A 23,714-nucleotide genomic window follows, 5' to 3' on the forward strand; every position below is an offset into this window, starting at 1 on the left:
GAAAATTTAAAGTTACTGACAATAAAACTCCAAAACGGCCAACGTCTTTGTGTACAACTACCAAGAGAGACGAAAGGCCCCCAACGAAATTTCGCAAACGAAAGGTAAGTTTTATGTATCTTCTTTTGTTTCGATAAATCGATCAACAGGTTGTTAATGTAATCTTGCGAGATTCATAATCCAAATCTCAATGCACTTTATGGAAGTCTACAATATTAAATTGCCCTATCTTGTTCTGGTCAAATCCAACCAAAGATTCAAGATGATGTGTTAAAAAAAGCAATACTGATAATTTGATGTAAACAGGTTAAGTTTTCAATCTGTTTGGTACTTGTCTAAAAGACAAAAGCGTTACCAAAACTGATAGTAGACGCGAAAAAAAAAGCCACGCCTCTTTCAAGATTATTTCAGTTTGAAGAGATTACAGAGTACTCACAAAAATTGTGAGCAAGAACAAAACTCATGGACAAGAGGAAAAAGAAATTCGGATTCATCTGCTCCCAAATAAATTACACCTCGGCTCTCAGAGCACTCTATCGACTACCGGAATATAGGGGAGGGGAGGGGAGGGGAGGGGAGGGGAGGGGAGGGGAGGGTTAGTCTTATTCTTTGAACTCCAGGCTTGTCTACAGCGAAACGAAAATGTAGTTTTATCAAACGTAGTGACAAAGGAAATTTGCCACCGTAAGAATGATTTATAAGCTGATATTTTGAGCGATAATCCTTTGTCAGTAGCGAAGGGAGTCTATCAAAGCTTATCCACTCACGAAGCCCGCTTTACACTAGCAAGAAAGTCTGGCCCGGCACTCGAAAATCTCGGTACTGTACATATGTTTTTCGGGCGCGGTACGGTAAATTTTTCGTGTGTAGATAGAACAAACGGAAGGCATATTAAGCACTCGTGCCAGAAATTATAGGGGTACCGAGCACATTTCTGGCTGCGCTCTGCTCTCTATTCCACGCAAAGTTTTAGTTTCTAAAGAAACTGTGGTGCTGCGTCGGTGGGAGATTGAAACAGAAATTTATTTTGTCAAACGAGTTGATAAAGGTCGAATAACCACCGTGAAAGATTTGGAAAGCTGACGTCGGAGCGACGAAGGGCTAACGCTCGAAACGTCAGCTTTCCAAATCTTTCACGGTGGTTATTCGACCTTTATCAACTTGTTTGATAAAATAAATTTCTCTACTCCAAGGCTCCGCACTCCAAATATTGGTACCGTGTCGCTGTTTTGGAGTGACGTGCCAATTTTGTGCGCGTGTAAAAGGGGTTTGATACAACGTGGATTTGATTTTGATTCCAGGGGTGCCCGTGACACCCCTCCCCCCCTTTGTAAGCCTTTTTTTAAGCAAACAACTTACAATATTCAGGTGGAGGAAACACGACAATCTGGCGAGTACCCTCTGTTTGACACAGTGTGACCCCCCCCCTGGCTACGCCCCTGTCTAATGAGGCAACAAGCTCCCTTAACTCCAGACTGCAAGAGTCTCTGATGTGCCGCTACTGTCTGTTTCTTGAAATTTTTTAAAAACCTTTTTATGTTGCGTTTCCTTTGCAACCTTATCACATCCAGTGAACTCAATTTTATTACTGAAAAGTTTTACGAATTCGTTTGCGTGGTAAATTGGAACCAAACCATGGTCAAGATATCAATGATACGCGCTAGGCTGTGATCTTTACTTATGGTTTTCTTCCTCGCATCGGGAAAAGAAATGTCTTATGAAAAGAAAAAGTTTTAAGGGCACAATGAGGTCCTTCCCGAGGGACGGGATAGGTGACAGGTGGGTATACAAATGTAAAGAGATATGTTTGCAAAGAAAACGATGAATACAAAAAATACTTCTTTGACGTGCAGAATTACAGTCGTTCGAAGAATTTTGCAATAAATTGCATTTTGACATATCGCCTTTCAGTCTAAAATTTTCTCAACGTTCATTGGTCGTGTTACGTCACCTTTGATCTTAAAGCACTGAGTGTATGTCCATGAGCCATCAACCGACTTCATCAGTTGTGATCGAGACATGTACTTCAAAATTATTCTCGAATAACTACGTAGTCCTAAGAGAGGTGAGTTAAGTTACCTATGTTATTTAATCTCTGTGCAAGAGGACCGGTTGATAAAATGCGTTTATTCGTTCAAGAATTACAAGAAGCTGAATTTTTGTCGAGCAGAGTAAGCTTACGTACGGAGGGTTGTAAGTTTAAAAATTACGGTTCGTGCAAATCTTATCGTGTAGATATATATATATATAAAGGCGATACAAAGGAATTTCATATCGTTGTTTTATTTAAAAAGACAGTTCTCAACGGGGTTTCTTGTCTTATTTAAGTGTATTAAAAAACCCGGTTCCCCTTTCTCTTCAACTGTGAGCGCTGAACCGTATGTGTACACAAGAATATTGTTGTGGATATTGTTATTAAAACGTCGGTTTTGAAGTCGCAATGTTTTATGTTTAAGACTGTTTTAGCCTTCTGAGGAAAACGTGCGCTCTCTTCCATGCAAAACTAGTAGAATTCTTGCTTGATGTGATCGCGTTTGGCGGCGAAAACTTTCGAGATAAAATTGATGGTTACAAAGTGACTCGCAGGCGACGATTTTAACATCACGTTGGACTATTGTAGTGTCAAGGGCCAAATTATTGTTATTTGAGTCGTCTGTCGGAAGATATCGCGTTGAATTTGTAGGTTTCCATATGTCTGTTCCTTATCTCTCCTAATTGAGAACATCAACTTGCCTTGAGAGGTCCCTCGATCGATTATTGTTACTCTTTAAAAGTGTTTTTCTCTTTGGAACAAAATACTAGTTTGCGATTCCAGACTTGTCTTTCACTAGAAGTTTGGTGTTAATTAACTGGTGATCGTTTAGGCTTCTCTTTGACAATTTTATTGTTTTATTGCGTGTTGGAGCAAACGATATAAGTTTAAAGCTTTGTGGAGAATAAATTAAAGCAATGTTGACTCGAGGAAAAAAAAGTCACGCTCGCTTCGTCTCGTGTAAAGTTTCACGTATTCTACGTCAGAAAAGAACGGATTACCACAAATATGACAGCAAGTCTAACATTCATTTTAAAATTGTATTTTGCAGGTCGGCAGCTCGGTGTCACCGCTTTTCTCATCGCCAACTAAAGGTTTTCAAGAGAGCCAACTAATTCAGGGCGACAAAGTCGTATGCATTTTGAACAAGCAACCACAACTAGGTATTTTAAAATATCTTGGAAGAACCCATTTTGCTGACGGTGAATGGTGTGGGATTCTACTTGGCGATCCTTGTGGTAAAAACGACGGTTCTGTGCGTGGAGTTCGATATTTTCGGTGCCGAAATAAACACGGTATATTTGTACATTCACACAAGGTAAAGCGCGCCGATGAAGCAGCTCTTTCAAAGCTAAATTTGTTCGAGGGATTTTCCAGTCCCGAATCATCGGAAAAACAACATAAAACAGCAGTTGATTTGGACTCAACTATGGCTTCGAGCGATGTGTCCCTTGTCGGTGGAAATCAACCGGTTTTTAAGAATCGGGACGCGAGATCCCAAAGGTTAACGAGGCGGAAATATCGAAGAAACCGCTCGATATCCTTGGACAGGTATCTCTTTATCGCAACTAAACAGTTCTCAGAAGCTGGGAATGTTTTCTTGCATAACATGAACAAAGGTGACAGTGTTGACCTTTGGCAGAAGAATCGTATAAATCGTTCAGTTTCATTGCCGAGGATCAGCAAAGAAAATAATTACGGTGATTCAAGATTCCATTTGGCCAGTGATACGGAACCTTTGAAAATAAAGCTGTTACAAGAAAACAGTGGACAAATTTCAACGAAAGATATTGATCCTGAAACACCAGAAAGTACAGGCTTGCTTTACACTGACAGTTTACCATCTGCAGATGCTGTCAATAAATTGAACAGTCGCAATGCAAATGTTCTTATGGACACAGGTGCTGGCAAAGTGGTGTCCAAGGTTGGGCATGCTGTGTCAGTAGACACTCACCTCATGACACAAAATAGACAGTCAGCTGTCAGGAAATATGGTACCGATGAAGTCGGCAGTACCGAGGAGGATCCATTTGTCCAAGGGAGACATTGCAGTTGTCCCAGCTTGCATTGTGCGGACCATTTTTCAGAGGCGATAAAGACATGCTTAGAGTTAGGGCGTACTGAAAGATCGGCTATTGATGAAGCTTCTGGAGAAAATGATGGGAATGTAGAACCTGTTCAAATCACAGCTACCCAGTTTGGTTGTGAAGTGCACTCACACTCTCATTCTGAGGCACTTGATACATTATTACAGAAACCCAAAATTAGCGCAACACATGCTGAACTGGGACGCAAAGGTAGTTGGCCATTTGTTAACTCAACACAGAAGCAGTTGCTAAGGACCTTTGGTAGCAGTGATGATATTAATACCACTGAGATTGCTCATAGTGAAGACCTTTTTAACAAGGATTTGATTTCAGTATTAGCTGAAGTTAAGCCAATACCCAATGATGGTGTGAAAAAACATCTTAATTTAGAGAGAACTTCAAGTGATGCTGATATTAATTCTGCGAATGAAGCAGTTGTTCTATCACACACGGAGTCAGGAGATCAATTGCAATCCATTTCTGCTGATTCAAATAAAACTGAGAGCCTTTCAAGCTCACTTACATCTCTTTCATCCACTGGAACAAATAGCAGTAGAGGGAAAAAAATTTCCACCAAGAAGCAAATTCATTCTTCTGTGAAGGGTTCAGTATCTAGGCCAAAACCAAGTGTTGTGAGTTTGCCAAAGTCAACACAGAAGCAATCTAGGCTTGAACAAATACGTCAACAGCAACAAAATCGTCATGGCTCAGTGCCATCATCTGTCCATAAATCAGCATTGGCAAACAAGACGGTTGTCAAAGCAGAAAACAGCAAGAGTGTGAAACCAGCCAAAAGGCATACACTGGCCGGAATAACAGATTTGAAATCTCTTGTGCCTCGATCAACAATAACTAAAAGGCTCACAAGTGATGGAATGGCTACAATCACACCTGGGTCCAGCAATGAAGATGCTAAGTCGAGGCTTCCTGTCAAGAAAACTGCGCCTTCCCAGATTTCAAGACCAGTTGCTTTAGCCAAGGTGGAAAAGACCTCTGACAAAGCTACGTCTATCCAAAGAAAGAATAGTTCTGCTGCAGGTAGCACAACAGTTAAAAGAAATTCTTCTGTAGCGGAATCTGATTCCAAATCCAGGAAACAGTACAGTGTGGGGAAGGTATCGAACGTAACAACACCGTTTAGGACCAATGCTGGACAAACACCTGTACCAGGCAAAGGTCCCAAGGGAGTGACGGCAACTGGATCTAAGTCTTTTGTGCCAAGGTCAAGCAGCTCTACTATAGGTACAGTATGAAAAAAAAAAAGACTAGTGTTTTTATATTTCCATGGACTGCGAGTAGTCTCTCTTTTTCTCTAAAATGGTTGAAACAAATGCATACCTTTCAAGAACTTTCAAAATGGCTGAAGCCGCAGGTCGCAAATACTGCAGGTGTTGGTTCTATCCAAGGTACTTAATCTTTCAATGCATTTGATTAGGCCACATGCATGGCTTGCTGTGTTCATGTTTTCAGAACTGAATGCCATTCATGGGGTGATGAATTTTATTAACCATCTTGTCTAGAGAGTATGAGCACTATAAAGTCAATCAGGCTGTTAATTTTATAACATGGCCTACTTGACTTCATGGCTTGCTTCATTGCCTGATTTGAGTACCAAAACATAGAAGAGGTACTTAAGAAGATCACAGTTTTTTGGGCTGTAGGGCATGACTTGACAGTCTATTTTCTTGGCCCTAGTACATGTACATGTAATAAGTACACTGGAAAAAGTGGCAGTCCCTTGCTATTTATGTACCAGCTGTGTCTTAAGTAAGAAACAAAATATTATCAGTATTTCTTTGCTCTTTGTTAAGGGGGGTGGCACTTAACCACAGAAAGACAATGGTTGCTAAGGAAGCTTTTAGTAAAAGACCCTTACAAAAAGGTTGCATGGATGGTTCTATGAAGTAACTTTTTCAATGGAAATCTGTCAACACTTCAATCAGAAGGCGCATGCGCAACTAGTCCCAGTCCTCTGCCGTGCGTTTCAGTGAAAAACAGGTAAAGCCCCCAGGAAACGAAAGGAAGAGGCGGTTTTTTAAATGGATGGGAACCGTGCCATCTCTTTTCGTAAACTGTAGCATGGAATTTCTCTTTGGACAAAAATGGAACTGATATTTTGGAGTTTGTCAAAGGAGGACCTTATGACTTCATAATGTTTTGTGAAATAATTTCTTTTATAATCCATGCTACAGATTTTGCGTTAGAATGTTCTCATACTGTTGCATTAAAAAAATTGAGAACAACATAGTTAATTTTCTGTTTTGGTCACGTGATTGACCAAATATGGTTGTGAGTCGAATCATACAAAGGTATGTTAGTTAGAACACATTTGGCAAAAAAAGATTTCGAATCAACAAGTTTTTTGAAACGGATTTCACCATAAAAGTTAACGTTAAAAAACAACGACTTTTCGACCGTTCAATGGTCATTTTCAAGTTGAACAGTAAAAATTTTGAATGCGCTAAAATATATGTAACCGATTACAAAAATGCTAATAAGATACTGACCAAAACTCTAAAATATTTACATAGAAACAATACACACACACAAAAGAATAAAAAATTGCCGCATGAAGAAACGCTAAGTAAACAGCAAAAGCCGGCTCAAAGCCAGATTATATAAAGGGGTGCTTACTCTATCACAAGGTCCCTTTTACTTTAAAACTTTATGAAACCTCTGGGCATATCTAGACATGTTAGGTTTTTTTGTTTACTGAAAAATACCAAAAACTATCTCAGAGCGATACCTTGGCCTTAATCAGTAAGAAAAACATAGGACCCTGGCCAACAAGCAGGGATGTTATTAGGGGCCGTAACCGGTAACACCTGTTATGGCTGAGCCCAGTTAATGTTACAGGTGATGGTTGCTGCAGAATGAATATTCATGGCGTTAAACAAATTTAAATTTATTTATAGACATTTACCTTCTAAAGAAAATAATATTATTATAATTGCAGCCTTGTGTTGCCTGTGTTCCTGATTTTAAGACGTGTTTTGGTAAAAATCCAAACAGTCTCTGAAAAAAAAAAAACTTTGGAGAACACTCCCAATCGATCGTTGTTGGATTCCGAGGCCATTTTCAGCAACAAACTCTTTATCAATGCACGGTTCTTGATATAAATGGGATTCCGCTGACCATTTTTCACGGTTCTGTAATGCATGGCCATTTCCCTGTGGTTAGTAAATATCCTTATTTGTTGTGAAGTTTATCTTTTTGCCCTGTTTTATTTTCATCATTTTTTCGTTTAGAAGATATAAAATTTGCTCCTCAGAGATCGGGAAAATTCATTTCCGATGGTCTAAATTGAATAATTTTCTGGGGCAGCATGCCCCCAGACCCCCCTAGTGGCTCAGGTCATGTTACAGGTGAAATATTGAGTGTTACACCTGCTTCAAAACTTAATGACAACCCTGAACAAGTATTCCTGAATCTACGTCACAGCGAGCCTGTGAATTCCTGACCAAATGCAAGGGGTGTACCATATAAAAGTAGGATTTAAAAAATGGTGGAAAATTCAGGTCTCATTTGAATCAAAAAATTCTTTTGCCAAAGTCAATTTTTTAATGTGGACTTTTAAATAGAAAAATAACACTTATTCGTTATGGGCACTTTAACTCTAATTCTTTGGTTCACTAAACATTCTCCTTCAAAGTCACTGTTTTAGAGGCTCCTAAAAATTAATGTGGAATAATTGGTTGCAATTTGTTCTACAACCAGGCAAGAAAGAGGAATGCATTGTGATAGTTCTTTGTAAAAACCAATGCAAAGTAATTTGTGATGCCAACCCGATATGAAACACATTCCCCTTCATTGCCGGTCATGGATCAAACTATGACCACTTTTCCTGTCTTTAAAATGGAATAAAAAATAAAAAATGTTCTTAAAACAACACAATATATTTGGGACGATTTCGGAGAATAAATACCGTAGAACTAAAGTTTGTTGCGGTGATAGCCACTTTAAGGACTCAACTTTGAATAATTATGTACCTGATATTTGATTATACTGTGTTAATATAAGACAGATGAAGCCTGGGTGATAAATTCACCCAGAATTTTTATCCATTTGATTTTAATATTACATTCTGAGGCATGAATTCAGTAATAATTATTAATATTTTGGTGGAATTTAAGAATGGAAGTTGTGTCTCAGAGAACTGTGAATAATGTGAGGTGTGCAGGTCAATGTGATATACTGTAAACTAATTAATTCACAATTAACTCAATATTACCACAAACAGTCCTTTGTAGCCAATATTTTATTGATGAGTGATTTTCATTCTTATGTATAATTTATGTTTTCTATTGACAATGCTTTGACAGTTGGCATTGAATTTCATTTGTAAAGAAGGACAATTTGTGACTTTTTAAGATATGAAAGAGTTTGACTGTTTTCTTTTTTAATATTTTCGTCAAAGAAGGGAAGCTAAGTCTGAATTAAGCAATAATCAGAAATATGAGGCTGGTTTAGTGGTTTCAGGTAATTTATCTTGGGAAAAGAATATATTAGGAAAGCTGAAGTGACTAAATTTGCTTGAAAATGGTAATTGATGAGACAGAAAAATGAGACAGTAATTTGATCTTGAACCTATACATATTTTAGGTTGTAGAAAGTTAGTTCTTAATAATGTTTCATCCTGGCTGGGACCATTTTTGAGGTTCATCATATGAAACTCAAATTGTGTTAGCAGCTGTCGGGGCAATAAATTCTTAGTTTCCATCAGAGCTCCCAACTTCCAAGCGACAAGTTTCAAAATGCGAAGCTTAATAATAATAATAATAATTATTATTATCATTATTTTGGGGGATGGTCAAAATTGTACCAGTTTTGCAAATTTCTCAATGCAGTGAATCCACTCTGTTTCCTCTTGGTGTGAATTCCCTTTATGTTTCAGTCTCAACCTAAATTAGGCAGAAGCTATACATCACTTTACCCCATAAAACTGACAGTTTGATTTGCTTTACAGCTAAAGCACCACCTTTAAAAGATTCCAAGTTCCAACACTCATCAGCATCAACAAAAAGGGTTGCACAACCAGCCAAGAAAAATGTTAAAGAGGCTCCTGCAAGTGTACGACATGGAGCTTCAAAACTCCCCAGAAAGGTGTCAGGGCAACTAAGTAATGCCAGTGACAGTGCATCAGTGACAAGCAGCATCAAGGATCAGCTGGAAGATGATATTCATGACGATGAAATCACCTCTCCATCCAAGGCTCCAGAGAAATCAGCTCTTAACCAAGGAATTGTTTCAGATATATCTTCTCGTCAAGAAGACATTGACGTCCAAGTTAGTTCTCCGTTTGAAGCACCTTGTAGGATGATGCCACCCGATCTCTTGAGCCAAACTCCGTATCTCATCAAACAATCTATTGGTGTTCAGGTTGATAGTGACAGTGACTCAAAGACAATGCAAACTCTGAGTGAGAAAGTGCAACATCTGCATGACCTGGTAAAACAGAGGACTGATCTGTGTGGACAGCTTCAGAACCAACTTGATAAAAGTACTATGGACGTTGTGACTGCCTCTGTCGTGATTTTGGCAGCTGTCAGTAAGGTGAGTGTTAGCGAAAGCCCTTCCAGGATTTCAGGTTACCTTGGTAATGAGGTGTGCATTCTTTAACGGAATCAAATACAAAGTATCCCTTTTAATGTAAATGTCAACTGCCTATTTACAATAAGAGGCTGTTTTCACTTCTACCCCCTTTTCCCACTGTTTTTTATCAGTGTGTGGCAGCAGTCTTCATCTAGGAGATAGCTGCCAGTATTGGAAGGTCTGAAATGTCTCAGGTACCCAACCTCCACTAATTAGTGACAGAGTTGTTAAATCAAGGTTAGAGTTTATTCAGGAGGTTGCATATCACAATTGACCTGCTGCCTACAAAAAAGTGAAAATCGCAAACTGGCTGGTAATCCCATTCTTAATTGAGTGTAGAAAGAATTCCTTGGGACTTTAACCCATTGACCTCTTAAACACCCTAGGGCACCCAGTTGACGAGTAAAATCATCTGGCATTAGACAGAGTAAAATCTGCCAAGTCTCACTCACACATGAAGAAACCAATGAATTTTCAAGATCGAGATTCAGAACAAAAATAGGAAGGTACCCTGTGCAGGTGGTAGTTTCAAGTGGGCTAGCTGGTTACGATTACCGGTACTGCCAATATGAGCGAATGTTAAGTCTTGAAATAATTGTGGCAGTTATGGGCGCTTGACCGTGGCACTAGCTAGCAGGATGAAATTCCAAGAAATTCCTTCAGGAACAGAATTTGAACTTGTTACTGGGTGCCCTGCTCTACCAGTTATTCAGCTATCAAGCTGATCAGGAGCTGGTAACTTTGTCACTTGGTCGTTATGAAAGAAAGAATACATTTTATGAAAGTCATATAGTTGCATGAGCTGCAGAGGAAATGTTATGAGTGCCACTTAAGTAGTCAAGTTTTTCAGGCTTTAATTTTGCCCTTACCAAAGTAGTGCTCAATTAACTGCAATGAGCTGGAAAGTACTTGTTGGTTGGTAGGGTTGTGCAAGGATTTACCGGTAATTCATGAAGGTGATGTGTGTTTAACCCACAGATGCAAATGAATCAAAAGTACAGCAATCACCTGCAAAGGAAAATTGAATCAATGCTACAGGAGATGAGTGTGGTTCAGGAAAAACTTGGTATGTTAATAACTGAACAATCAAACCTACCAGTTGTTCCCTTTTTTATTTTTCTACCTGAAAAAATCTTGAAAGAAATCCATTTTTGAGCGTCCAAAAATGGAGGTCCACTTACACACAGGTGAAAACAAAACGTCAAACTTGTAAATAAATATGAAATATGTTTTTTTTTATCATTCCCTCTTGAACTTATGTGTGCATGCCATGGCTGACAATTTTTTTTTACTATATTCATGGCCTTGGTTAATATCCAAACATGACTGATGATTTAAGATTGTGATCTACAGTGTTAGCAAAACAGAAATATTTTTAATTTTAAAGGCAATAAATTTAAAGTAGAATAGAAAGTTATAAAACAAGGCTGAATACAAACAACATCTACTACAGCTGAAGGTACAATGTAGCATTGGGGTCATCCACTAGATTAGCCTTTGCTTATATTTGGATGATCCCAACTTGCTCCCTATTTTGTTACTACACCTTACACTCTTATTATTACACTCTCTTTTGTTGCCTATGTAAATTTTACCTATAATTTTTTATATTATGTGAAACTGAGCTGAGTTAAATAAATCATCTTGTCTTGTCTTGGTACTTTTTATTATTCAGTTCCACAAATTTTAAACAGTTCTGTATGTGTCTAGTCTGTTGACTGAGAGTCCAGGCCTGGGTTGCTCGAAAGCATGGTTAGCGCTAACCACGGTTAAATACCATGGAACCTATAGGTTTTGATACCTCTTACCAACGGTTAGCACTAACTAGGCTTTGAGAAACCGGCCCCAGGACTTGATAACTGGAGACATTGCTAAAGGGACAACTCATCTCTGCTTCCCAAGTCGGGAGTTAAGTGCAAATTGGCATTATGAATTTGTATGAAAAAATAAAATTAATACTTGGAATGTAATGGCATGTGCCATTCAGATACAGATGTGATGAGTGGGCACAGAAACATGATTTTTTTTTGTTTACCTGTTTCGTCACTTGACAGCTGAAGAGGAATCCAACAGCGTCAAACTGCAGGAAGAGATGATGTATCAAAGTAGTGAACACGCTGTTGCCATAGAAACATTGAAGGCTGACTACGAAAACCTATTGGAACGAACAAGTACTGAACTGAAGGTTAAACACGAAGGAGAAATAGCTTTAGGTAGGGATGTGGATGGAAAAAGAGCATTTGCTCGCAATTAGGCCTTGAAACAAATAAGATTTAGTTACGGTAACAGTTATTCAGATATGTCCAGACTGCCCCTAATTAGATGCAGTGCTCAAAATTAGCAGTTGTCTGGTTGTCCCAGACAAGCAGAAACTTTACCAGGAAACCAGTTTTTGGTAAATTAAAAAGTCTGGTTGCCCAAGAAAAAAACCACAGACAACCAAATAGCTTTAGGTAGGGATGTAAATTTTACCTATAATTTTTGATGAAGGGCTAACGCTCGAAACGTCAGCTATTAGAATCTCTGTACGGTGGCCAATTTACATTATCAACTCCGTTGATAAAACCAAATTTTTGTATACTTAGTCTACTTCCCCACCGACGCAGCACCACAGTTTCTTTAGAAACTACCCTTTCAAAGAAAAAGTGAATTACTTAAGCAGCACCTGACTAACTTGTTGGGTTTCTATTGTCAATGTGCGATATTAGTGTGAAGTTAACAATAATTACCGGTATGTGTACTTTGCAGCAGCTGAGCATTTTCCTGTGTTTTGAGTATCTGTGGCTTTTGCAAAACGTTGTCAGATAGAAAAATGCAAGAGATGATGTCACAAACATGCAGACCTTGCAGATCAAAGACTCTATTACTTTCAGTGAGCGCACACTGAAAACGATGGGATACTAAACTTCACCATGGAGTGCAGTAGGGGGTCTTCTAGTGTGCAACCAAGGATTTATCAAGGCAACCTTATTCATGGGTTTGGTTGCCCGGCTTTTGAAATAGGGACAACCTGGAGTTTTTTGTTGTTCCATCTGAAATTTTTTTAATGTCAAGCGTTGTCAATGCATGCAGATTCCAATAATCCCCTTGCTTTTCTCTCCAACTTCAATGTCACTTGTTTCTCGGTGTACAGACAATTAATGCCACATTTTGAAGTGTTCCCCAAATGCTACTCTTCAGGAAAGGAAAGCTAGACTGGTTCAATTACTGTAAGCTAAAAGTAACGTTAACCTTTACTGTTACCTTTTTGTTGGAAATAGGCAGCAAAGGTGTAGACTTTAAAGGGGACACTTTGTGTTGGATGTTAAAATTGGGCATGCATCTAGTTAGGTTTCTTTTCTGGACATCAAAATTGAAGGCTAAAGATGTTGTGGAGACAATGTATATACGTTTCCAGTAATCCAAGGTTTGACCAATTGGGTTTTGAACAACTGGGCCCTGATGAAGGAACAAGCAAATGTTCTCAGGATAGCCATCTTGAGTGTTTTGACATATCTCATTGGAAAAGATTCCCAATGTGAAATTAGAAGTTGAAAGGTTTTTTTTTATCTCTGTCGCTGATGTTCGGCCAACTGTTGGCTGACTGTTGGCCAACAGACGGTCGACAGTATCTTTTGGGAACTGTTCTTCACCTTTACCCATAATTCTGTGCTATTGTGAATTTTTGATTTTTCTTGAAATTACACCCTTGCTTTCGTTATCTACCCAATTTTGACCTTGGAGGTTCTTTTTGGTTTAGCCATCGAGACACACAAGATCCAAGTAAAAGAGATGCACCAACAACACGAGAATGAGGTAAATATGCATCTGGAGTTGGCGATCTCTTATTAAATGGTCTAGATAAAAGCAGTGAAGAAACTAATTTTAAGAAAAACACGACACTCCTGAGTTTTACAGACATGTTTCGGCAGTTGCCTCTGCCATCTTCAGTGTGAAATGAACAATAATTACAGTGAAATATAAATACTAGAGAAATTACAATAATACCGTATTTACCCGTGTATAAGTCGACCTTTTATGGCCTCAAAAGAAGCTCCAAAAATTGCCCTCGACTTATACACGGGTCAAAGATTTTGAGCCAAGTTCCAGCTAAGTAATTTATTCAAAATTAACATAATAATGTTGTCTTGGGCATAACGAACGCAGTGGACACAAGCCGATGTACATTGTAAAAGACTTCAAAATGAATGACAAAAGACTTCAAAACGAATGTGAGCAATTCCAGTTGAAATAAAAAAAGATTTGTCCAACTCTAAATGTTGAAGATACTCACAAGCACAAATATGAAATAGACACTGAAAATTTTCGTTTTCCAAAGGCGGAAAGCTCTAAAAGGCATTTCTGTTTCTGCGAATAAAACACGATCGTTCAACGGCTTAGCAACCTGGCACAATACCTCGTGTTTGCGTGCAAGCACTGTCACTCGTGTTTGCGTGAAAATGCTGGTTGGTAATGGTTGTTTTTTATTCTTTACACAAACCTGGCAGATTTAAATGCTTTTGCAAACTTCGTATTGTTTGGTTTATGAGTTTTGTTTTGTTTGTCATTTGAGAAATTGTAAGTCAAGGACCAATTAAACCTTGCACATTTTCGCATCGTTCCCAAGTTATTTTCAAAGATTGACTCCTGCTTCTCTGATGTTGCAATGTGCTTATCCTTTAAAGCCCTTTATCCTTGAACAACGAAACAGGTGAGTTTGAGGTTTACATGTTCGATTTTCAGAGAACTTTTTCGAAACTCAAGGAAAAAACGCCCGCATATACAACAGCTGCTGAACAACAAAACTATTAAGCGCTTGAGGCCCTGATTTTTTTGTGAATCCACATTTCCAGAAATCGAAGAATACAAGATTAGTGTCCCATGAACATTTGACAAAAAAATTAAGAAATTTCGTTTTTTGCCATCAAAAATGGGGGGTCGACTTATACATGGGATCGACTTATACACGGGTAAATACGGTAATAATGACAGTAATTAATTTAAAACTTTCTGTTTAATTTTGAATTACTATTGTCGTAGTCTTAATTACTGTCATTATTATTATTGTAATTTCTCTAGTATTTATATTTCACTGTAATTATTGTTCATTTCACACTGAAGATGGCAGAGGCAACTGCCAAAACATGTCTGTAAAACTCAGGAGTGTTGTGTTTTTCTTCTAATTCGATCGCTTATTATTTTCATTGTGTCTGGCAAGGGTGTACACTCATTTGTATTCTACGGCCTAAGAACATATATCTTATTGGATGTTCTGGTCCAAGTACAAACAACAAGTAGAAATACTTGGTGATACCACACACCAAAACATCTAATGAGCTATTTATTGTGCAACGTTTGTGCACAAATTTTTTAGCAAGTGATTTGTAAACAAGTGAGAATGCTGGACAGATTTGTGTGTGACAAGCGAAGCGTGTGGGAAACATCAGCATCAAAATTGGTAATGGTAACGAATCCAATCCCATCAACTCATCGGCTGACACGTTGGCCGACGCTTGGCAGATGCATTGGTGTCATGTCTTTTGTTTGTCCATCACATATAGGCCGCTGCATTGACCAACATGTTAACCTTACCTCGTAAACTAGTCAAACCAGTTCTCCACTGTACATGTGTACAATAACAACTGTACAATATTGTGGGATATTTATACTCATGTTGTGCTTGTGTTTTCTGTACAATAACTAATACAGTTGGATAATAATATTCATTTCTTTTCAAAAGGTTTCTCAGGTTAAGAAATCCCACGAGGAATTTGTAGCCTCTTTGAAAGAGCAATACAGAGATGAAATTGTGGAGCTGGAAAGTAAACATTCCAGTGCATTTGATGGTAAGATTATTCAAGAGGTTTTAACTCCTGAAGCTTTGCTTTTGTTTGCTCTAATTGTCTATTTGTGATCATACCTCACGAAGAGTCAGCACGCACATTTCTAAGCTGTCCCAGACTCTATGGAGGCAACTGGACATGGTCAGAAATGGCATGTCGAGAATTTCTTTTAAAAAAATTGTATATTAATTTTGGATGAAACTTTAAAGATTTGCCTCATCTGCTTTCTCATTTGGGTCTACATGCAACAATTTGTGCACATTGTTCAGAAATATTAAATTTGGGAGATTAGGAGGTTGCATGAAATTTGGGAGACTCCCAAACAAATCAAGAGATTCTTGGTATTTCATTTACGGTAGTGTTCAAATCTGGAATGATATGACTTATGTGTACACCCACCAGGTACACATATCTGTTGTTCGTATTTAAAAAATCACTAAATGTACCTGTAGGCAATCAGGTGACCTTCCTTTTAGTATCTTTGGAACTACAGGCAAGAACAGGAATACTTGGGAAATTATAGTTGCTTACCATGCAGGTTCTGTAGGAGTGAGATCTGAAAGCAGGGAGGGCACGTACAGCAGTGGGTACAAAACACCGGTCACAGTTCGTTGTTTTACCAGTACAGAAAGAATGCTAGAAATATTCATTAAAGCTCAGTGGCACCACTAGGTGTACAAATGTTTCTTGTGTAATCTTTCAGAGCTTGTTGAAGAACACCAAGTTGAAATTGAGACAATCAAAGCTGACTACGATGAGCAACATGCTGAGTTTAAAGTAAGTACTGTAACTGTCATGTGGTTGCTTTTGGTAAAACAAAAGTGATGGGAAAGGTGTCCAGAGACATAAAGGTGCTATTTTAATACCAAAAATTGATTTCAAAGCATTTCCTTAGAGCTCAAGTCTTGGTTCTGTTTACTCTAAAATTGAGGTCAAGTACATTATAGAATGGGAAAGTCTGTAGCTTAATCCGTAAAGGCCTGAGGGGACCCCCCATTTACAAGTAAAATCATCTTGCATTAGACAGAGTAACATCTGTAAGTCACTAAGTGGCCACTGGGAGTAAAAGGGTTAAAGCAAACCACACCTGTGCATGTTTCAAATTGATGAAACATGCCTCTGAAAAGTGTAAAGTGAAGTCTCTGCTGGGGAGCCAGAAGGCCCATCAGGCTGGCACTTATTTCCAGTTTCATTAGCATGAAGCGACTAGGAGTATTTCTACTCCCTCGTAGATAGGATGCTAGTCCATCGCAGCATTTCGGCGGTACCCATTTATACACCTGGGTGGAGAGAGGCACCGTGAGAGTAAAGTGTCTTGCCCAAGAACCCAACACAACGTCCCCCAGCCGGGACCCAAACCCGGACCACTCCTTCTGGAGTCGAGCACTCTAACCATGAGGCCACCGCACCTCCCCTCTGAGAAGTGTGGATTTACTTAATGTGTTACATCCTGGGATGATGTTTTCTAAAGTTTCTCCGGTTCATTCCTTTCCCAGTTTTCCACTGAGTTACTACTATTGCCTTAACCCATTCACTTCTCAGGTGTCCCAGGATGACCCCAGTTGACAAGTAGAATCGTCTGGCGTTAGACAGAGTAAAATCTGTTAGTATAAATACACAGGTGATTATACAAAATCGCGCGCTCTCATTGGCTCGCTATCTCGGATTATCAGCCGATAATCACCTCGACGGACAAAATGGCTGCCAGTAGTCGTTTTGCCACTGTAAGTGAAGATGATTTCGCGTTGAAATGTTTTTTTTTCTCTTTTTTTGAAATAATCACCTGTGTATTTATACTAAAACAATTATTGGCCTCAGGCTCAGTGAATATTCACCTCGACTTTGTCTCAGTGAATATTCACCGATAATCACTTCGCCTTCGGCGAATAATTGTTAATTAATACTCACTCCTAAGAGTCAATGGGTTAAGTTACTGGATACTGGTAAAAATGTGAATATTCTTGATGAGAGGTACATGTATATGTGTTTGGATCTCAAGGTTTTTTGGATGCAATGTGCTTTATAAGCACATGCTGAAATAAACACCATCCCAGTCAATTGCATTTAACATTGAGCCTGCAGTGCCATTTATGTATTTAATAGATACCATAGGGTTTATTTTTGTACAGTACACATAGATTGTCTAGAGGGTAGTATTTATAAGAAAATTCAAGTTACTGTTTTTTTTTTTCAGGAGAAATATGAGAAAATATCAAGTGAGTGCAACAATTTGAACAAGAAACTTGAGCAAGTAAAGGATCAAAATCAAATGGACATTGAAACCAGAATTCAGGTAGATATGATTATTTGTTGGCTCTAGCATTAAGAGAGAGAATTATTTTTGAGGTTGGACTGGAAGCATTGTGCTATGGACATACTCAAGAGGAAAAAAAATTAACATCCCTTCGTTGGACCAGGTGATGCAATACAAGCAACAGACCTGATCCACTTGCCAGGAGTTTGCAAGCTCCTCTGTCTGCCTGGGTTTAGAGGTCTGCAACATTGGAGACCTGGAGATGGAAGTAATCCTCAGGCAAGGTTTGGCGTCGGTGTTATGAGGAGCCTTCAGAGGCCTCTTTGCAAGTGCTGCAACATCTCTCGCCAGATGAAGTTATAGATCTACAACACCGCCGTCCTCTCTGTTCATCTTTACAGAGCTGAGACCTGGCCTCTTACCAAGTCCCTAGCAGAAAGACTCCAGGGCCTTCAGATCTGTCAAGGGTGTATGTTGGCTCAACCATGTGTCCAATGAGGAGCTCCGCAACACAACCGGCCAACCCAATATCTGGCAGCTTGCAGCCCAGCTTGGTGTTCGCTGGCTCAGCCACATCCTCTTCCTTCCTCCAAACCATGCTACCAGAGCCATTTATACGATTTCTCCCCCACGGCATCTGGGTGGCTTTGCCCTAGTGGAGGCCCTTGTACCCACTGGCAGGATGTCATCTGCCAAGACCTCCAGCAAGTCGACCTAGCATTGGGCAATGCCTCCATCGTCACTCAAGATCGTTGGGGCTTGAGGGGTACAGTTCGAATGGTGGGCTCCATCCTTCCAAGACATATGATGATGATTATGATCCCTTCTTAGGGATCCATTCCACGCTCCATAACCAGCTATAACTGTGAAAATTTGGGTACCTACAACCTTCCACAAAATCCATTGGAAGACCTTGAGCGAGACCTAAGTGTTAATTCTTTGTTCCCATAGACCAAATTGGCTAACTCAATGTTGTACCCAATTCAAACCCTTTGGGAATAAAGCGTTTTGTTCCAGGTATTTCTGTATCATTTAAATGTGAATGCCACATAATGCAATTACAATACACAAAGAACCTTAACCTGGGAGATTTGAATTGGATATGACATTGAGTTAGCTGATTTGGTCTGAACAGTGTTTTTTACCCCTTCTAGCTCTCACACAAACCACCACTTTGCTAGTCTTTGTTGACATCATTGGGGAATAATAGTTTATGGCAATCCACCAGAGAAACATAAAATTGTTTCTTACTCGTACTGATAAAAAAAGTCTGTAACTATGTCTTGTAATATTTAAAAAGTTCTTTTTCATTTCAGGCAGAGGTGAAGAAGTATGAATCATTGCCTGCTGAACTTGAGAGCATTAAAGCTGTGTTGGAAATGAAAAATGAAGAAATTAGGCAGCTTAGAAAGGAAAAGATGGAAAAACATCTTGAGGTAAAACTCTCTTACTTGATATTGTGGACGACTGGTTCACTTATAATTACTTATTCAGAAGCTGTGTTCTTACCTTAACATCCGTAGGTGCACAGGGTTTGCAGTTGAACCGGTAACCTGCAACACCTGTCACGGCTGTCACTTTAAAAATTTATTATCCCCATCAAGTAGATCAGTTTGTCAATCAGTTGCAATGTTACAGCTGAAAAAAGCACAGCTGGCTGCTAGAAATTCTGAAGAGAACCCTGGGTGCAGATGCCAATAAATTAAATTATTACCAAGTGTCAGGCTTAGAGGGTGGAGTCACATGTCAACCCATTCACTCCTCCTCCTCCTCATTACTCCTCAGGACGTCCCCAGTTGGCGAGTAAGATTGTCTGGCATAACAGAGTAAAATCGTGAAGTTGCACTCTCAGGGGTCAATGGGTTATTAACCCTTTCGCTACCGTGGGGTTCCCCATTGACGAGTAAAATCGTCTGGCGTTAGACAGAGTAAAATCTATAAGTGGCACTCTTGGGAGTGAAAGGGTTAAAGTACATATACCCTGTACTTGCTTCTGACTGATATTTTTTTAGGTGTGAACAAGGTTTAAACAGGTGCAGTTTCAGGCAATGAATTAGTCTACATTGTTCTACATTCTTCATTGTTTGTGAGGTAGTTGCACAACTTACTGCCTTAGTAAGCAAGAAAATGAAATCCGATAACTGGCATTACTGGTGATTCTGACTCTAGGCACATCTCCTGGTGTTTGTAAAGGCCCACCTTTGACTGCATTGCTTATCGTAGCGATCTGATTGGATGAATTTCAGCTTTGGTGGAATTTTGATAACATATGAAAATTGTTCCATGGCACACAGTGGCTGTAGGGTGAATGTGAGCCTTTAATGTCCACATGCAGGTCTAACATTTTTTGTGTATTTTTTCAGTTGGAGGAGCTTGAAGATATCAAAGCACAGACTCAGAAACTTCAACAAGAAAATGAATCCTTATCATTTGTTGTGGAAACAAAGTCCAAATTTGAAAGGTCAATGCAGTGATGTTAACAATAATAGTAATAAGTATTACTATTATTCAGCAGCATTTATATATACAACAAATTCATTTTGCGCACATTTTTGGGACTAAAATAAATGTCCAAAGTGGCAGTCATACGGTTTGCAATAATCTTTGAAAGCTTTTCATGTGAAGCGTGTCACCCCACATTGTGAGGTTTTGCTTTTTTTGCATGCAGTTTACACTCACAAACTTTTTCAGGTGATTGAAAACCAGCTATCGGTAATTGACATCCACCTTATGCAGACAAATTAACTATATACTCTGAGACTGCCATGGCCTCCATTGTCCAAAGGGTTGATAGCATTTATTATGCATTGTAAAAAAGAAAACTACAAAGTGGATAACCCAAACTGATTAATAATTAATGATAAAATAATTATTATTGCTGGATACTAATTTATTAAGAATGATTATCCAATGCATAGTGCTGTCCACCCTTTACAGTGGGGCCGGGAAAACCAGAAGTGTGTCAGGAAAGTTGTTTCTGTCCACTCACGCATATGAAATCCACTTGCTAAACCGCAGAGCATTTGCTGTTGTTTGTGCAGCAAGAATTGGGTCAGCTTTATATTTTCAGGGTAATTTGAGCTAATTCTGGTCGTTTAAGCTCTGAGACTACTCATTAAAAAACAGAACAGTGCATGTATTAATTTTGTCCTTTTGTCAATTACTGGTACTCTGAACCAATAATAATGTTGCTTTCAACATGTGCTGTTGTTGCCAATACCTGTATTATAACGGTTATTCAGTTTGCGGTTTTGGCGTGTGAAGTCCTCGAACATGATTGGCTTTAAAGCAATAAGCATTCCTGACATATATTAGGTGTTTAAGGTTTTCCCAGTGGCACTGTAGACAAGCAGGACCTGATGACAAACTGGATAAACACTCATTTTAATTAATGTAATTTTATCTTGTTTTCTTTGTTCAACGTAATGAAAGAAACCAACATATATCAATAAAAATAAGAATAGAAAATAAAGGAGAATTACAAAACCACGATACCATTATCAAGCAAAGAAAGAAAAAAAATTGGTACAAAGAGGATAGAAAGGAACTGACAAACCATACGAGCTAGTCCACCTGGTCATGGGCTGATGCAGTATTTTTCTTATTCTGATTTCAGGCAACTTTCAGTAGAACGGGACACATTAAGAAACAGTTTAGAAAGGGAAAGTGCAAAGAGCAAAAGGCTCTCATTAGAGAAGGAAGAGTTGCAATGGCGTCTTGTCAATAGTACAAGCCCTCCAACTACACCAACTGGGGAAGGAAGGCCTTTGTCATCAAAGTCTAGCTTTCGCTTGTCAGCTAGTTTCCCAGACCCAGAGGTCATAGATGAGTAAATTAAAGGAGGTCACATTTTTAGGCATAATAATATTTTGCTGGACAGAACAAGAAAATTACAGAAGCCACAAAGTATATAACAGTCATGATTTGCTTTTATCTGTTCCACAATAGAAGAGGCAATTATGGTTCCATAATAGACGTGTAAAATCTAGTTTTAAAAAAGTTAATAGGAGCAGTACCTCTTGTCTGGTATTTGTCCTGTCACTGTGTCAATTCAAAGTGCTGTGTAAAATCCATTTTACAGTTTTGAAGAGGAAAAGGGCACTTGACATTTTCCATTTTTTAATCTCTTATTCTTTGTATCGTAGGATGGAAAATTTTCCCATTTTGTCCTCTGAATTGTTGACTATTTATCTTGTTTCTCTTTTACAACAAACATTGTAAATAATATTGTTTGATCATCCACAGTAGGGTTGCTTTCAAACCTACTATGGAGATCTATCGTAACATCAGAAGACAAGAATTATTTATCAGAAAATACTGCCAGTCAGGATTGAGGAGGGTTGTGAAGACTTTACCACTTTTCACACATACAATCTCTCTCTACATGTCTTCTAAGCAATAGAACCAGTTGTGGTAAAAATTGCTAAAGGGCATGGGCAAGTCTTAGACTTTCATCTTAGTATTTGCAAGAATGCCATATTCAGCAAAAGTTTTTATGTGAATGTTTTTAATAGCATTAATGGTCCATTTTGGAAATAATTGAATTAATGAACAAATTAAGGAAATGAATTATTACAGTAGTGTCTTGCTGATGAGTGAGTAGAGTAAACAGTGAAATGTACTATGTGAAATCCATTTTATCCAAGGAAAATTTCTGGATGTTGCTTGTAATAGTTCTGGACAGATGCATTTTGTACATCTTGGAAATTATGTCCAGAAAAGTCAGATTTTAGTGGATTTTAAAGGAATGATGTAATTGAAATTCAATTTTTAATAATTATTGTCCTTATATCAGGTGAATTTTATTTTGCTCAGTAGATTTCACATAATGAAAATTATTTTTCTAATTTAAATTTCATCCATAGAACTTTCCTCATTAAAACATTTTAAAAGTTCTAAATTCTTAAAGTCTATCAGTAACCGTTAATTCCAAAACGTACTGCGCTTTAAGCACAAAGTACAATATCATATTGGTGTGAATGGAAAGTAAATAAATAAATTATTAATATACCAATGGGTAAATACATGAGATGCTTCATATTTCAACTGTTTGGCCATTGTAAGGGGATTTAAGAATCAAAATAAAGATAAGAAAGTGTGAATAATATTGTTCTTTGGCTCATTCTGTGGTGTTACATACCACAAGGGAGGGGAGAGCACATGCCTACCACCAATGTTCTGTTCTGGGTTCCATTGCCAGACTCAGCATCATGTGTGGGTTGAGTTTGTTGGTTCTCCGCTCTGCTCTGAGGTTTTTCTCCGGGTAGTCTGGTTTTCCCCTCTTGTTAACCTATTGACTTTTGAGCGTTCCCCATTGATGAGTAAAATGATCTGGCGTTAGAGTAAAAGTCTGGCCGGTTTTGATGTCAAAGGGTTAAAAAAGACCTTGACGTGATTTGATGTGTTCATTTAGTGAGTTCATTTGATTTCTGTACAGTGTCCCCAATTAGAGCCTTGGGACTAAATGCACTTGACACTTAAATTCATTATTATTATTAGCGGTTTTCAATTGAGTGTCAAAAGCAATTGCATTGGTTTTGCATTATTTCACTCAGTGATTGGTTCAAATTTCTTGCACCATTTTGTCAACCAATCAGAAGTTAAACCAAACCAATCGTGGCTTGCACATTTTCCTGAGCTTTGTGTCTGCTAAGTGTAATTTCTTTTTATTGGTTTACTGGATCTCCTTGGTCCTTTTTGATTGGCCAAAGTAATTAGTTAGTTTTTTTTTTATTGAAGCTTGCTCTACTTATTATCATTAGAAATTATTGATACTGTGACATTGGAAAACCTAAAACTTAATGTAATGGAGTTTTTGTTCCAAGAAAAAGGTTCACAGGTGCAAGAAAAAAGACTGCTCAAAGCAGTGGAAACAAATTTCTGGGTCTTTATTTGTTTTGGACAGCTATTAAAACAATAATTATTAC

At 38.4% G+C, this 23,714-nt stretch overlaps 1 protein-coding gene across 2 annotated transcripts in view; it reads left to right on the forward strand.

Moving 5' to 3' along the window:
- The window catches only part of LOC137999694 (microtubule-associated tumor suppressor 1 homolog), a 23,386-nt gene extending 573 nt beyond the window's left edge, over window positions 1-22,813 (forward strand). The window contains exons 1-12 of one of the 2 annotated variants that reach the window (XM_068845550.1): window positions 1-104; window positions 3,084-5,361; window positions 9,086-9,672; window positions 10,690-10,777; window positions 11,766-11,924; window positions 13,451-13,506; window positions 15,431-15,536; window positions 16,237-16,310; window positions 17,728-17,826; window positions 19,104-19,223; window positions 20,151-20,248; window positions 21,404-22,813. The exon at window positions 1-104 is cut by the window's left edge and continues 573 nt beyond it. In XM_068845550.1, the coding sequence (XP_068701651.1) occupies window positions 1-104; window positions 3,084-5,361; window positions 9,086-9,672; window positions 10,690-10,777; window positions 11,766-11,924; window positions 13,451-13,506; window positions 15,431-15,536; window positions 16,237-16,310; window positions 17,728-17,826; window positions 19,104-19,223; window positions 20,151-20,248; window positions 21,404-21,620 (3,986 nt within the window). In that variant the 3' untranslated portion in view covers window positions 21,621-22,813. Of the gene's footprint in view, window positions 105-1,798; window positions 2,066-3,083; window positions 5,362-9,085; window positions 9,673-10,689; window positions 10,778-11,765; window positions 11,925-13,450; window positions 13,507-15,430; window positions 15,537-16,236; window positions 16,311-17,727; window positions 17,827-19,103; window positions 19,224-20,150; window positions 20,249-21,403 lie in introns of those variants that run through there. The other variant, XM_068845551.1, reaches the window with a different exon arrangement.
- The last annotated feature ends 901 nt before the right edge of the window (window positions 22,814-23,714 follow it).

The sequence above is a fragment of the Montipora foliosa genome, chromosome 4 (assembly GCF_036669935.1).
Source record: "Montipora foliosa isolate CH-2021 chromosome 4, ASM3666993v2, whole genome shotgun sequence".
Lineage (NCBI taxonomy): Eukaryota > Metazoa > Cnidaria > Anthozoa > Scleractinia > Acroporidae > Montipora > Montipora foliosa.